At 46.3% G+C, this 16964-nt stretch overlaps 1 protein-coding gene across 3 annotated transcripts in view; it reads left to right on the forward strand.

The window, feature by feature from the left end:
• Window positions 1-16169, forward strand: part of SIRT2 (sirtuin 2) — a 156053-nt gene extending 139884 nt beyond the window's left edge. For all 3 annotated transcript variants that reach the window (XM_063955666.1, XM_063955663.1, XM_063955665.1), the window contains one exon: window positions 14955-16169. In XM_063955666.1, the coding sequence (XP_063811736.1) occupies window positions 14955-15089 (135 nt within the window). In that variant the 3' untranslated portion in view covers window positions 15090-16169. The remainder of the gene's footprint in view (window positions 1-14954) is intronic.
• Window positions 16170-16964: the final 795 nt, after the last annotated feature.

Below are 16964 nucleotides of genomic sequence, written 5' to 3' on the forward strand. Positions count from 1 at the left end.
GGAGCTCTACTGAGTTCCTCTGAAAATACTTTGTTAGGTTTCTCTAACGTCCTAAGTGGATGCTGGGACTCCGTAAGGACCATGGGGAATAGCGGCTTTGCAGGAGACAGGGCACAAAATAAAAGCTTGAGATATCAGGTGGTGTGCACTGGCTCCTCCCCCTATGACCCTCCTCCAAGCCAGTTAGATTTTTGTGCCCGGCCGAGAAGGGTGCAAACTAGGTAGCTCTCCAGAGCTGCTTAGAATAAAAGTTTAGTTAGGTTTTTTTATTTTCAGTGAGTCCTGCTGGCAACAGGCTCACTGCATCGTGGGACTAAGGGGAGAAGAAGCGAACTCACCTGAGTGCAGAGTGGATTGGGCTTCTTAGGCTACTGGACGTTAGCTCCAGAGGGACGATCACAGGTTCAGCCTGGATGGGTCACCGGAGCCGCGCCGCCGTCCCCCTTACAGAGCCAGAAGAGACGAAGGTCCGGTGAAAGCGGCGGCAGAAGACATCCTGTCTTCAAGACTAAGGTAGCGCACAGCACCGCAGCTGTGCGCCATTGCTCTCAGCACACTTCACACTCCGGTCACTGAGGGTGCAGGGCGCTGGGGGGGAGCGCCCTGAGACGCAATATAACACACATATACCTTAGCTGGCAAAAGGAATACATCACATATAGCTCCAGGGCTATATGGATGTATTTTTTCCCCTGCCATTTTACACAAAAAAGCGGGAGTTAAGGACGTCGTGAAGGGGCGGGGCCTATCTCCTCAGCACACTGGCGCCATTATTCCCTCACAGCTCCGCTGGAAGGACGGCTCCCTGATTCTCCCCTGCAGTACTGCATCTGATTCAGGGTAAAAAAGAGAAGAAGGGGCATTTTGGCAGCAAATAACTAGATTAACAGCAGCTATAAGGGATTAACACTTATATAAGGTTATCCCTGTATATATATAGCGCTGGGTGTGTGCTGGCAGACTCTCCCTCTGTCTCTCCAAAGGGCTAAGTGGGGTCCTGTCCTCTATCAGAGCATTCCCGGTGTGTGTGCTGTGTGTCGGTACGCGTGTGTCGACATGTATGAGGAGGAAAATGAGGTGGAGGCGGAGCAGTTGCCTGTGTTAGTGATGTCACCCCCTAGGGAGTCGACACCTGACTGGATGATTGTGTTTAAGCAATTAAGTGATAATGTCAGCAATTTACAAAAAACTGTTGACGACATGAGAAAGCCGGCAAATCAATTAGTGCCTGTTCAGGCGTCTCAGACACCCTCAGGGGCCCTAAAACGGCCGCTACCTCAGTGGGTCGACACGGATCCAGATACAGATACTGAATCTAGTGTCGACGGTGACGAGACAAACGTAATGTCCAGTAGGGCCACACGTTACATGATCACGGCAATGAAAGAGGCATTAAACCTTTCTGACACTACAAATACCTCAAAGGCGGGTATTATGTGGGGTGTAAAAAAACTGCCAATAGTTTTTCCTGAGTCTGAGGAAATAAATGAGGTGTGTGATAAAGCGTGGGTTTCCCCCGATAAAAAAACAGCTAATTTCTAATAAGTTATTAGCACTATACCCTTTCCCGCCAGAGGTTAGGGCACGGTGGGAAACACCCCCTAGGGTAGATAAGGCGCTCACACGTTTATCTAAACAAGTAGCGTTACCGTCCCCTGATACGGCCACCCTCAAAGAACCAGCTGATAGGAGGCTGGAAAATATCCTAAAAAGTATATACACACATACTGGTGTTATACTGCGACCAGCAATCGCATCAGCCTGGATGTGCAGTGCTGGAGTCACATGGGCGGATTCCCTGACTGAGAATATTGATACCCTGGATAGGGACAATATTCTGTTAACTATAGAACATTTAAAGGATGCATTGCTATATATGCGTGATGCGCAGAGGGATATTTGTACCCTGGCATCAAGAGTAAGCGCAATGTCCATCTCTGCCAGAAGAGCATTATGGACCAGACAGTGGTCAGGGGACGCAGATTCCAAACGGCACATGGAAGTATTGCCGTATAAGGGGGAGGAGTTATTTGGGGCTGGTCTAACAGACCTGGTGGCCACGGCAACGGCTGGAAAATCCACCTTTTTACCCCAGGTTACTTCACATCAACAGAAAAAGACACAGTCTTTTCAAACTCAGTCCTTTCGTTCCCATAAGTACAAGCGAGCAAAAGGTCACTCTTTTCTGCCCAAGGGCAGAGGAAGAGGAAAAAGGCAGCACCATGCAGCCGCTTCCCAGGAGCAGAAGCCCTCCCCTGCTTCTGCCAAGTCTTCAGCATGACGCTGGGGCTTTACAAGCAGACTCAGACACGGTGGGGGCCCGTCTCAAGTATTTCAACGCGCAGTGGGCTCACTCGCAAGTGGATCCCTGGATTCTACAGGTAGTATCACAGGGGTACAAACTGGAATTCGAGGCGTTTCCTCCTCATCGGTTCCTGAAGTCTGCTTTACCAAAGTCTCCCTCCGACAGGGAGGCAGTTCTGGAAGCCATTCACAAGCTGTACTCCCAGCAGGTGATAATCAAGGTACCCCTCTTACAACAGGGGAAGGGGTATTATTCCACACTATTTGTGGTACCGAAGCCGGACGGCTCGGTGAGACCAATATTAAATCTAAAATCTTTGAACACTTACATAAAAAGGTTCAAATTCAAGATGGAGTCACTCAGAGCGGTGATAGCGAACCTGGAAGAGGGGGACTATATGGTGTCGCTGGACATCAAGGATGCTTATCTCCACGTCCCAATATATCCTTCTCACCAAGGGTACCTCAGGTTTGTAGTACAAAACTGTCATTATCAGTTTCAGACGCTGCCGTTTGGATTGTCCACGGCGCCTCGGGTCTTTACCAAGGTAATGGCCGAAATGATGATTCTTCTACGAAGAAAAGGCATCTTAATTATCCCTTACTTGGACGATCTCCTGATAAGGGCAAGAACCAAGGAACAGTTAGAAGTCGGAGTGGCACTATCTCAGGTAGTGCTAAGTCAGCACGGATGGATTCTAAATATTCCAAAATCGCAGCTGATTCCAACGACACGTCTACTGTTCTTAGGAATGATTCTGGACACAGTCCAGAAGAAGGTGTTTCTCCCGGAGGAGAAGGCCAGGGAGTTATCCGAGCTAGTCAGGAACCTCCTAAAACCAGGACAGGTCTCAGTGCATCAGTGCACAAGGGTCCTGGGAAAAATGGTGGCTTCTTACGAAGCGATTCCATTCGGAAGATTCCATGCAAGAACTTTTCAGTGGGATCTACTGGGAAAATGGTCCGGATCGCATCTTCAGATGCATCAACGGATAACCCTGTCGCCAAGGACAAGGGTGTCTCTCCTGTGGTGGCTTCAGAGGGCTCATCTACTAGAGGGCCGCAGATTTGGCATTCAGGATTGGATCCTGGTAACCACGGATGCCAGCCTGAGAGGCTGGGGAGCAGTCACACAGGGAAGGAATTTCCAGGGCTTGTGGTCAAGCATGGAAACATCTCTTCATATAAACATTCTAGAACTAAGGGCCATTTACAATGCCTTAATTCAAGCAAAACCTCTGCTTCAGGGTCAGGCGGTGTTGATCCAGTCGGACAACATCACGTCAGTCGCCCACATAAACAGACAGGGCGGCACGAGAAGCAGGAGGGCAATGGCAGAAACTGCAAGGATTCTTCGCTGGGCGGAAAATCATGTGATAGCACTGTCAGCAGTGTTCATTCCGGGAGTGGACAACTGGGAAGCAGACTTCCTCAGCAGACACGACCTTCACCCGGGAGAGTGGGGACTTCACCCAGAAGTCTTCCACCAAATTGTAAACCGTTGGGAAAGACCAAAGGTGGATATGATGGCGTCACGTCTAAACAAAAAACTGGACAGATATTGCGCCAGGTCAAGGGACCCTCAGGCAATAGCAGTGGACGCTCTGGTAACGCCGTGGGTGTACCAGTCAGTGTATGTATTCCCTCCTCTGCCCCTCATACCGAAAGTATTGAGAATCATAAGAAGGAGAGGAGTAAGAACTATACTCGTGGTTCCGGATTGGCCAAGAAGGTCTTGGTACCCGGAACTTCAAGAGATGCTCACGGACGAACCGTGGCCTCTACCTCTAAGACAGGACCTGCTACTGCAGGGGCCTTGTCTGTTCCAAGACTTACCGCGGCTGCGTTTGACGGCATGGCGGTTGAACGCCGGATCCTGAAGGACAAGGGCATTCCAGAAGAAGTCATCCCTACTCTGGTAAAAGCCAGAAAGGAAGTAACCGCAAAACATTATCACCGCATTTGGCGTAAATATGTTGCGTGGTGTGAGGCCAAGAAGGCCCCTACACAGGAATTTCAACTGGGTCGTTTCTTGCATTTCCTGCAAACAGGACTGTCTATGGGCCTAAAATTAGGGTCCATTAAGGTTCAAATTTCGGCCCTGTCGATATTCTTCCAGAAAGAACTGGCTTCAGTACCTGAAGTTCAGACATTTGTGAAAGGGGTGCTGCACATACAGCCTCCTTTTGTGCCTCCAGTGGCACCTTGGGATCTCAATGTTGTGTTGAGATTTCTAAAATCACACTGGTTTGAACCATTGTCTACGGTAGATTTAAAATATCTCACGTGGAAGGTGTCGATGCTGTTGGCCTTGGCTTCAGCTAGGCGTGTGTCAGAATTGGCGGCTTTATCATGTAAAAGCCCTTACCTAAATTTTCATTCTGACAGGGCGGAATTGAGGACTCGTCCTCAATTTCTACCTAAGGTGGTTTCTGCATTTCACATGAACCAACCTATTGTGGTACCTGCGGCTACTAGGGACTTAGAGGACTCTAAGTTGCTGGACGTTGTCAGGGCCTTGAAAATATATGTTTCCAGGACGGCTGGAGTCAGGAAAACTGACTCGCTGTTTATCCTGTATGCACCCAACAAGCTGGGTGCTCCTGCTTCAAAGCAGACGATTGCTCGTTGGATTTGTAGTACAATTCAGCTTGCACATTCCGTGGCAGGATTGCCACAGCCAAAATCAGTAAAAGCCCATTCCACAAGGAAAGTGGGCTCATCTTGGGCGGCTGCCCGAGGGGTCTCGGCTTTACAACTTTGCCGAGCAGCTACTTGGTCAGGGGCAAACACGTTTGCTAAATTCTACAAATTTGATACCCTGGCTGAGGAGGACCTGGAGTTCTCTCATTCGGTGCTGCAGAGTCATCCGCACTCTCCCGCCCGTTTGGGAGCTTTGGTATAATCCCCATGGTCCTTACGGAGTCCCAGCATCCACTTAGGACGTTAGAGAAAATAAGATTTTACTTACCGATAAATCTATTTCTCGTAGTCCGTAGTGGATGCTGGGCGCCCATCCCTAGTGCGGATTGTCTGCAATACTTGTATATAGTTATTGTTAGAAAAAATTCGGGTTATTATTGTTGAGCCATCCTTTCAGAGGCTCCTTTAAATTTATCATACTGTTAACTGGGTTCAGATCACGAGTTGTACGGTGTGATTGGTGTGGCTGGTATGAGTCTTACCCGGGATTCAATATCCTTCCTTATTATGTACGCTCGTCCGGGCACAGTATCCTAACTGGCTTGGAGGAGGGTCATAGGGGGAGGAGCCAGTGCACACCACCTGATATCTCAAGCTTTTATTTTGTGCCCTGTCTCCTGCGGAGCCGCTATTCCCCATGGTCCTTACGGAGTCCCAGCATCCACTACGGACTACGAGAAATAGATTTATCGGTAAGTAAAATCTTATTTTTTTATTTTCAGGGAGACTGCTGGCAACAGTCTCCCTGCATCGTGGGACTTAGGGGAGAGAAGTCAGACCTACTTCTAATGAGTTTAAAGGCTCTGTTTCTTGGCTACAGGACACCATTAGCTCCTGAGGGTTTGGAACACTAGGTACGCCTAGGGGTTCACTCCCAGAGGCCGCCGTCACCCCCCTTGCAGAGCCAGAAGTCAGAAGACAGGTGAGTAGAAGAAGATAGAAGACTTCAGTGACGGCTGTCTGAGGTTACCGCACAGTGATCACACTGTCCACCATGCTCCCACACACACAGAGGCACTACAGGGTGCAGGGCGCGGGGGGGCGCCCTGGGCAGCATAAAATCCTCATTTTCAGGCTGGCAAAAGTGGAATATAGTGCCTGGGCACAAGATCCGAACCCCCGCCAGTATATTATATTAAGAAAATAGCGGGGCTGAAGTGCGTCATTAAGGGGGCGGGGCTTAGCCTTCACAGCTCTCATCAGTGCCATTTTCTCTTCACAGAAGCTGCAGAGACGCTGGTTCTCTCCTCCAATTACTGCTGTACAAGTAACAGGGTGCAAAACGGGGGGAGCTGGCAAACTCCCTCTGTGTTTCTCTGACAGGCTTTACTGTGGGTCTGTCCCCTATTTGCCCAGTGCGTCTGTGGATGTCTGTACACGTGTGTTGGCATGTCTGAGGCTGAGTGCTCTTCCCAGGAGGAGACTGTGCTAGGGACAGAAGCGGCTATGGGAGTGACCCTGTCGGCACCGCCAACTCCTGATTGGGTAAATGTGTTGAATGCCTTGAATGCTAATGTGGCTCTTATTAATAAGAGATTGGATAAATCTGAATCTCAGAACCAGGCATGGAAGAAATCTGTGGAGGATGTGTTATCACAGGTCCAGACCCCCTCGGGGTCACATAAACGTTCATTTGCTCAGTTGGCGGACACAGATACCGACACGGACACTGACTCCAGTGTCGACTATAGTGATGCCAGATTAGACCCAAAATTGGCAAAGAACATTCAGTACATGATTGTGGCAATAAAAGACGTGTTACATATCACTAAGGACCCTGCTGTTTCTGATACTAGGGTCTGTATGTATAAGGGAAAGAAACCTGAGGTAACATTTCCGCCCTCTCATGAACTGAATACCTTTTTTGAAAAAATGTGGGAAAATCCTGACAAAAAGTTTCTGATTCCCAAAAGGATTCAGGTGGCGTATCCGTTCCCCTCTGGGGATAGAGATTAGTGGGAATTATCCCCCATTGTGGACAAGGCCCTATCACGGTTGTCTAAAAAGGTGGATTTACCGTCTACTGACACGGCAGCCCTTAAGGATCCTGCGGATCATAGACAGGAGAATACGTTAAAATCCATTTACGTCGCCACAGATACGCTGCTCAGACCAACCATTGCATCGGCATGGGTGAGTAGTGCTATTGAAAAATGGGCAGATAACTTGTCATATGATATAGATACCCTAGATAGGGATAGCATCCCGTTGACTGTGGGTTATATCAGGGATGCTGCGGCCTACCAAAAAAAGCTATGGAGTCTCCCATATAAAGGTGGTGTCTTGTTTGATGAGGGTCTCACTGATTTGGTATCTACGGCTACCGTGGGTAAGTTGTCATTTTTGCCTTATGTTCCTCCACAACAAAAGAAAGCTCACCATTTTCAGATGCAGTCCTTTCGGCCAAATAAATAAAAAAAAAGCCGAGGTTATTCCTTCCTTGCTAATAGGGGAAGAGGAAAAGGTATGTTTTACCTTTTCCTCTTCCCGTATTAGCAAGGAAAGAATAACCTCCGGCCGTGGCAGGTTCCCAGGAGCAGAAGTCCTCCCTGGCTTCTGCCAAATCCACCGCATGACGCTGGGGCGCCTCTGCACATCTCAAGCTTTTCAGTCAATTCTGGGCTCGTTCGGCCCTGGACCCATGGGTTTTAGAAAGTGTCCCAGGGGTACAAACTGGAGTTTCAAGACGTTCCCCCTCACCGATTTTTCAAATCGGTCTTACCAGCTTCTCTTCCGGACAGGAAGGTTGTATGCGATGCAGTACAAAAGTGTCTAAATCTAGTCATTATCAGGGTTCCCCCGTCACAACAGGGAGAAGGCTTTTATTCAAGCCTGTTTGTGGTCCCGAAACCGGACGGCTCGGTCAGACCAATTCTGAACCTAAAGTCCCTCCATCTTTACCTAAGAAAATTCGTATTCAAGATGGAATCTCTCCGAGCAGTGATCTCCAGTCTGGAGGAAGGGGATTTCATGGTGTCGGTCGACATAAAGGATGCCTACTTACACGTCCCCATATATCCTCCGCATCAGGCTTACCTGAGGTTTGCTATTCAGGATTGTCATTACCAATTTCAGACGTTGCCGTTTGGTCTGTCCACGGCTCTGAGGATTTTCACCAAGGTAATGGCGGAAATGATGGTTCTCCTTCGCAAACAAGGAGTCACAATTATCCCTTACTTGGACGATCTCCTGATAAAGGCGAGATCCAAAGACAAGCTCGAGCAGGACACTGTGCTCTCCCTGACAGTTCTGCAGCAACATGGTTGGCTCTTAAACTTGCCGAAGTCACAGTTGAATCCGACGAAACGGCTGTCGTTTTTGGGAATGATTCTGGACACGGAATTACAGAGAGTTTTTCTTCCAGAAGAGAAGGCTCTGGAAATTCAGAGTTTGGTCAAACAAATTCTGAAACCAGCGAGAGTAACAATCCATCAATGCACTCGATTGCTGGGGAAGATGGTGGCGGCCTACGAGGCCATTCAATTTGGCAGATTCCATGCCAGAGTGTTTCAGTGGGACCTATTGGACAAGTGGTCCGGATCCCATCTGCACATGCACCGGAAAATAATCATGTCCTCCAAGACCAGAATCTCACTCCTGTGGTGGCTGCACAGATCTCACCCCCTAGAGGGACGCAGGTTCGGGATCGAGGACTGGATCCTAGTAACCACTGATGCGAGTCTCTGAGGCAAGGGCCATTTTCAAGCGGATCGTCTTCTTCGCAACCTGCCCGTCCTAATACAGTCGGACAACATAACGGCAGTAGCGCACATAAACCGCCAGGGCGCGGAACAAAGAGCAGGGCGGCAATGGCAGAGCCCGCAAAAGTTCTCCGCTGGGTGGAAAGACATACAAGCGCTCTGTCAGCAATCTTCATTCCAGGAGTGGACAACTGGGAAGCAGACTTCCTCAGCAGACACTATCTCCATCCAGGAGAGTGGGGTCTTCATCAAGGTCTTCACAGAAGTGACAAGTCTTTGGGGAATTCCTCAAATAGACATGATAGCGTCTCGCTCAACAAGAAACTTCAGAGATATTGTTCCAGGTCGAGATACCCTCAAGCAATAGCAGTATACGTGCTGGTGACACCATGGGTGTTTCAGTCGGTGTACGTGTTCCCTCCGCTTCCACTCATTTCAAAGGTGCTAAAGATCATAAGAAGAACAAAGGTTCAGGCGATCCTCATTGTTCCAGACTGGGCATGGAGGGCTTGGTATCCAGATCTTCAGGAATTACCCATAAGAGATCCCTGGCCTCTTCCTCTATGAGAGGATCTGTTACAGCAGGGGCCGTGCGTATATCACGACTTACCGCGGCTACGTTTGACGGCTTGGCGGTTGAACGCCGGATCCTAGCCCGAAAGGGTATTCTCAGTGAAGTCATTCCCACACTTCTTCATGCTAGAAAAGGAGTAACGTCTAAACATTATCACCATATTTGGAGAAAATATGTGTCTTGGTGTGAATCCCAGAAGGCTCCTACGGAAGAATTTCAGCTAGGGCGTTTTCTCCATTTCCTGCAAGCAGGTGTGGATGCGGGCCTAAAGTTAGGCTCGATTAAAGTACAAATTTCGGCCTTATCGGTTTTCTTTCAAAAACAATTGGCCTCCCTTCCAGAAGTTCAGACTTTCGTGAAAGGAAGTTTTGCACATCCAACCTCTATTTGTGCCCCCAGTGGCACCATGGGATCTTAACGTGGTATTGTATTTCCTTCAGTCACATTGGTTTGAACCTTTACAGAAGGTAGAGTTGAAATTTCTCACTTGGAAAGAGGTCATGCTATTTGCCTTAGCATCCGCAAGGCGGGTGTCTGAGTTAGCGACTTTGTCTCATAAGAGTCCTTATTTAATCTTCCATGAAGATAGAGCGGAGTTGAGGACTCGTCAACAATTTCTGCCGAAGGTGGTTTCATCGTTCCACATGAACCAGCCTATTGTGGTACCGGTGGCTACTGACGCTTTCGCGGAGTCAAAATCTCTCGATGTTGTCAGGGCCTTAAAGTTTTATGTCACCAGAACGGCTCAACTTGGGAAAACGGAAGCTCTGTTTGTCCTGTATGCTGCCAACAAGATTGGGACGTATGCTTCCAAGCAGACTATTGCGCGCTGGATCTGTAATACGATTCAGCATGCTCATTCTACGGCTGGATTGCCGTTACCGAAATCAGTGAAGGCCCACTCTACCAGAAAGGTGGGCTCATCCTGGGCGGCTGCTCGTGGGGGTGGGGGGTCTCGGCATTACAACTCTGCCGAGCAGCTACTTGGTCGGGTTCAAACACTTTTACAAGTTTGATACCCTGGCTGATGAGGACCTCATGTTTGGTCAATCGGTGCTGCAGAGTCATCCGCACTCTCCCGCCCGGTCTAGAGCTTTGGTATAAACCCCATGGTTCTTGAAGCATCCTCTAGGACGTATGAGAAAATAGGATTTTAATACCTACCGGTAAATCCTTTTTTCTTAGTCCGTAGAGGATGCTGGGCGCCCGTCCCAGTGCGGACTCTATCTGCAGTTATTAGTTATGTTTACACACAGGTTGTGTTTCGGTTATAGTCAGCCTGTTGCTGACATGGTTCATGCTGTTGACTGGAGTTCTGTTAAATGCCATGTTGTACGGCGTGTTTGTGGTATGTATCTCACCTTAGTTTAACAATAAATCCTTTTCCTCGATATGTCCGTCTCCCTGGGCACAGTTTCTATAACTGGAGTCTGGAGGAGGGGCATAGAGGGAGGAGCCAGTTCACACCCCTTCAAAGTCTTAAAATGCCCATGTCTCCTGCGGATCCCGTCTATACCCCATGGTTCTTGAAGTGTCCTCAGCATCCTCTACGGACTAAGAGAAAAGGATTTACCGGTAGGTATTAAAATCCTATTTTATTGCTTATGTCTGGATATGTTCAAATGTTCATTATTTATTGTCAATTGTTCTCTCACCCCACAATGCCTTAAAAAAAAAACTTAGAAAAAATAAAGAAAGAGACGGAAATGAGAAGACTGGAATAGGAGGAGACAAGAAAGGGAGAAGTTGGGAATATGTGCAGATAGTAGAGGGGTGTAGGTGGAAACTGAAATGAGAGCAGATGGGAAAGGGAGAAGATTGGAATAGTGGGAGATGCTAATAGGTGAAGATGGGAGAAGGAGATCATGGGAATAGGTGGCGATAGGATATGGAGAAGATGGGAATAGGAAGAGATGTGAGAGGATAAAAGGATAAGAACAGTGGCCATTATAGCTAGCAACCTGGCCAATGACTGGTCCAAAACGTTAGTCTTCATATACTCTTGTAGATAAGCTGGACATGTTTTGATGATCAAACTATTTGGGCCATTTCAAAATTTGATTGAATTGGTCTGGGTCAACATGAATTTTAAGTTCTGAAAATATCAAAATACTGTTTACTCGATATCTAGATATGCGCTTAAAGCGTGCAGTCACACAACATTAAAATAAGCTTTAAAATGGCATTTTCTGCCTGTTTCAACCTAAACAGTTACACTTCATAATGTTTGTATAGATTTGTTTTATTTAAACAGTGAACATTACAATGCCGCATGGGAAGGACATTAAAAATACTATAACATGGGTTTTGTTTGTTTTTTCAATAAAATTATAAATTGTAAATGATAAATACAATATAGTATAGGTACTGTACTAAGCCTAAACTGTTTTACCATGGTCTAATTTAGGGAAACATTATTATGCATTTTACAACTTTAGAAGCGTTTTGTGAACCATTTCAACAATATTTGTAATCAGACTTATATAAGTGATACTGGATCCTCGAGTCCAAGCTGCACTGCCAGTTAGGGTGATAACCTACTCTGTCTGGCAGGGTTTGAGTGTATACATAATAATGCAGACCAGGATTCTGTGTAACAGTGATACCCTAAACCAGGCCCGGCCAACCTGTGGCTCTCCAGATGTTTGTGAAACTACACATCACAGCTTGCCCTGCCACAGTTTTAGAATTCCCTAATAGTAAAACTGTGGCAAGGCATGATGGGACTTGTACTTGATATACTGGTAGTATAACCTGGACAGAATGCTGTGGCTCAGGCAACACGCTACCACTGATCCCAATAACTGATACAAACAGGCAGCCCGATCGATACACCAAAGTGTTTAGATCCAGAGTGGCTCTTTTTCAAGGTGACAGGGAGTTGTCGCCATTAGTCCCATAAATAGCTACTCCCGGAACAGACCCCCCTCCCCCCGTCGCCCCTGTGTTGTAAAGAAATTTATATATTAATGCTTTTAATGCTATTTATGTTTTACTTTTTGTATTGTTACACTTGGCACCGAATAGGCTGTGGTATTGCTTTATTCATCTGAGTTTCATGTTTGTTTTCATGTTTGAGAACTGAATGTGTGCAACTTCCTGAAAAACATTTCCACATTTTACTTCTGATTATAATTGACTAATAGTGACCAGGAAACTCACCCAGGCACATCACATTAACAATGAGCTCACCAGGGAGCGCACATTTCCCATCACATCCACCTAGAGAGCACACCGGTGCCCGTCACATTTACCTAGTGAGCACATCGGTGCCCGACACATTTACCTAGAGAACACATTGGTGCCTGTCACATTTACCTAGAGAGCACACCGGTGCCTGTCACATTTACCTAGAGAGCACACCGGTGCCCGTCACATTTACCTAGAGAGCACACCGGTGCCCGTCACATTTACCTAGAGAGCACACCGGTGCCTGTCACATTTACCTAGAGAGCACACTGGTGCCTGTCACATTTACCTAGAGAGCACACTGGTGCCTGTCACATTTACCTAGAGGACACACCGGTGCCTGTCACATTTACCTAGAGGACACACCGGTGCCTGTCACATTTACCTAGAGGACACACCGGTGCCTGTCACATTTACCTAGAGGACACACCGGTGCCTGTCACATTTACCTAGAGAGCACACCGGTGCCCGTCACATTTACCTAGAGAGCACACTGGTGCCTGTCACATTTACCTAGAGAACACACCGGTGCCTGTCACATTTACCTAGAGGACACACCGGTGCCTGTCACATTTACCTAGAGAGCTCACCGGTGCCCGTCACATTTACCTAGAGAGCACACCTGTGCCCGTCACATTTACCTAGAGGACACACCGGTGCCCGTCACATTTACCTAGAGAGCTCACCGGTGCCCGTCACATTTACCTAGAGGACACACCGGTGCCCGTCACATTTACCTAGAGAGCTCACCGGTGCCCGTCACATTTACCTAGAGAGCACACCTGTGCCTGTCACATTTACCTAGAGCGCACACTGGTGCCCGTCACATTTACATAGAGAGCACACCGATGCCCATCACATACACATAGAGAGCACACCGATGCCCATCACATACATCTAGGGAGCACACAGATGCCCATAACATGCACCCAAGGGAGCAAAATGATGCCCAGCACATCCACCCAAGGAAGGTCACTCGTAACCAGCATATCCACCCATTGAGCTTATTCATGCCCAGCACATTGAACCAGGAAACTCACTCATGCCCATAACATTCACCTAGGGAGCAAATCACATCCACTCAGGGTTCTCACTTGTACACAGTACATTCACCCTTAAGTTAACCATATATGCTTAAGCATATGGTGCTTAACCATATATAGCACATCCACCAATGACACTCACCCATGTGGAGCACCCCTCCTACCTTGGGCACTCACCCACACACATAATCACTCTCGCCTAGAACAATCACCAATACACAGTACATAAACGCTATAATGCTCACCCATACACAGCAAAACACTTTCCATTATTATTATGTGGGCAATGTATACACAGTATTGTACAGCGTAAACAAATAAAAACAATAACAGCGTAACACAGCATTAAAACAATGAGCAGTGGTAGATCAATGCACTGATACACGGTATAAGTACCCAACATCATGCCACAGCCTGGGGAGGGGCAGATAGCAGGAGTACAGTACCTCCACACAGGGTGCCCACTCATATCTTTCCCTGACCCACACATAGAACAGCATATTCTGACACAGACACCAACCTTCAAACAGGACATGCTCTCATGATACTGATGGACAATATACACGTATGTAGACACCTTTTTTTTTTTTTGTCTTTTATTATTTCTCCCCATTTACACAGACATATTTACCAGCTAATGCTTCTTCAGCATTTTGTAATCTAAAAAGTACCTTCAAATATCTGTATTCCTGCAAACCTCCAGGTGCAAATTCCTGGATTAAAATAAAGATGAATAATATTGATTTGAGCTTGTAGTTAAAAGCCTAAACATAGTAAAACTGTTTTGATACCATGAAACTTCTTCTTTAATTTCATTGTGTTCTGTGTAATCCCATTTCAGTTATAGGGTTTGATTCAGGTTTGTAAGCAAAGCACAAAAGTACACAAGTGTTGTGGGGCAGATGTAACATGTGCAGAGAGATTACAATTTTGGTGATTTATATTTTTTCTGTGCAGGATAAATACGGGCTTCTTTTGCATGTAGCCCTTTAATGTTAGACGGTTTTATTTTTACACTACAATTTAGAGTTCAGTGTGAACTCCCCCTACCCAAATCTAAATTTCTCTGCACATGTTACATCTGCCCGACCTGCAGTGCAACGTGGTATTGCCCAGTTGCTTACTTTTTTGCTTTGCTTACAAACCTGGTTGTAGCGCACCTGGCGGATCTGGAAAACGTGAACCATTAAGGGTCCTGGGAAATAAAATAAATCAAAACTTACATTTCATATAACAACCACCTGAAATCATTACTAAAAACTGCTTGTGCTCTGTGAATTAAAATGAATAAGTGCTAAAGTGGATGTTTATGATGGTGTGTCCTGTGCCTATGATAAATGTTAGTCACTGCACCATGTTATAATGGCTAATGATTGCTCCGTGTATATTTACCAAACTAAAAGGAGCTGATCGTCTTTACGCTGCTGTTTCATCTTGCAGGCTGAGCTGGAAGAGCTGGTGAAGAAAGAACATGCAGCAATCGATGCAGCCACTCAGGAAAAGGAAAGTGTTCCTGGGCAGATGGAGAAAAAGAAGTCTCAGAAGAAACCAGAGGGTGAAACCTCAGTAGAATAACAGATCGAGGGTGTCCGTGTGATACCACATCTTCAGAAATGCACCTTTAACAAGTGCTGCTGCTGCTGCTGCTGCTTCTCTCTCTGGGAACTTCTATAGGCACGGGCCTAGGGGCAGATGTACGTGTAATCTCTGCACAGCTGACCAATAACTGCATACATATATCTGCCACCTTTTCCTTATAGCAGCTATCGCACTTTTACTATATAATGGATGACCAGTATGCCACATGTTGCTGGTACATTTTCTATGACCGCATACTACACATTTTGAGATGAAGATCCTCAACAGCAGGAGCTGGATTGCCCATCCCTTGTCTAATGTGACAATAGACCAAACTATTATATATACCGGACATCACCTGTGAAAGCGATTGCTTTTCTTCAGTCTCCATTTACTACAATTTTGATTCTAGAACATCGTGGGGATTTTCAAATTGTAATTAATGTCCAACAAATGACTGGTCAGAATCCAGAAACATGACAAAGCCGTAGTTATCAACTTGACAACCTTTTATTCATTACTCTGCTCCATTTCTTTAGTTTAGGACGGCCTAATCATTCAGGTAAAAAGGTTTTATGGGAACGTGCAGACATGATCGTGTTTGCAGTAGATCTTCCAGACTTAGCGTTTTGTAGCAGTGCTTTCCCAATCATTGGTTTTAAATACAGGTTTTTATTCAGTATCCTTCTGGTCTTACAAACAGAACTTTTTTTGTGGTTTTATTTAGAATGCCTGGGACTAAGGTTTTTCTATAAGTTGGACTACTGTGCTTACCTAACACCAACAACAAGAAAAATATATACCCCCAAGGCTTGCCCTACCCTGCCCCTGGTATATAGCATCCTCCTCATTACATTGCCTAGTAGGGCTCCTAGCTGGAACAGTTTGGGGGCAATTATTCAGCTTTTACTGTCTGGATAATGAATTTTCAGGAAAGAAACTACAAACGTATGTTTCCACATTAGAAATATTAATCATTACCATATTCAGATTTTACAATAATTGTGATGTGTGTAAATCTGATCTAAATCATACGGTTCTTTCATTATGTGTTAAATTAAACTTCTTTAAAACCTTGTTTGTCCATTTTTATTGCATGGCCTCTAAAAGCAAATTGTTCTATTTTTTTTTTTTTTTTTATGACTGAGTGTGCACATTTATGTATCTTTTCCGTTCTCCCTTTCTCATTACAGTACTGTCTTAAGTGTATATTTACTGAAGGTCAATTTTGATTGATTTAAAATTGATGGAAATCTATGTTTAGTTCCAGGGACTGAAACACACATTTGCAAAACAGCTTTTTTTATTTTTAAATAATTTTAAATATTAATATAATGTGTGTTTTAGCCCTTGAACTATAACATCGATTTTGATCGTATTTAAATCGATCAAAATCTACCTTTAGTAAATAATGCCTTTTAGGAACTCCAGGTCATTGCTGAACTTTGCTGTCAGTTTACACCAGGCATTCTCAACCTCAGTCCTCAAGGCACACTAAGGGGTATATTCAATTAAAGTCGGACATCCCCTATTCAATTCCATCTTAATTCGACGTAGAGGAGGAGAAGGGGGGACAGCCGGCGGGCATACAGGGAGATAAGCGCTACAGTAGCGCTGCAGCAGGATGTCACTCAGCCGCCCGACCTCACGGCAGCTTCCACCTGGCTCCAGCAGCGTGCTGGAGCCGGGTGGAAGCTGCCGTGAAGTCGGGCGGCTGAGTGACATCCATGATCTCCCTGTATGCCCGCCGGTTGTCTCCCTGCGGCTTTCCCATCCCCCCCCCCTCGCCTCCTCTGGGTCCGCATCTCAGTCCGACATCATTTTGATGTCGGACTGAGATGGTCGAAAAGGGGGCTAAAACCTGTCGGTTTT

The sequence above is a fragment of the Pseudophryne corroboree genome, chromosome 2, assembly GCF_028390025.1.
Source record: "Pseudophryne corroboree isolate aPseCor3 chromosome 2, aPseCor3.hap2, whole genome shotgun sequence".
Lineage (NCBI taxonomy): Eukaryota > Metazoa > Chordata > Amphibia > Anura > Myobatrachidae > Pseudophryne > Pseudophryne corroboree.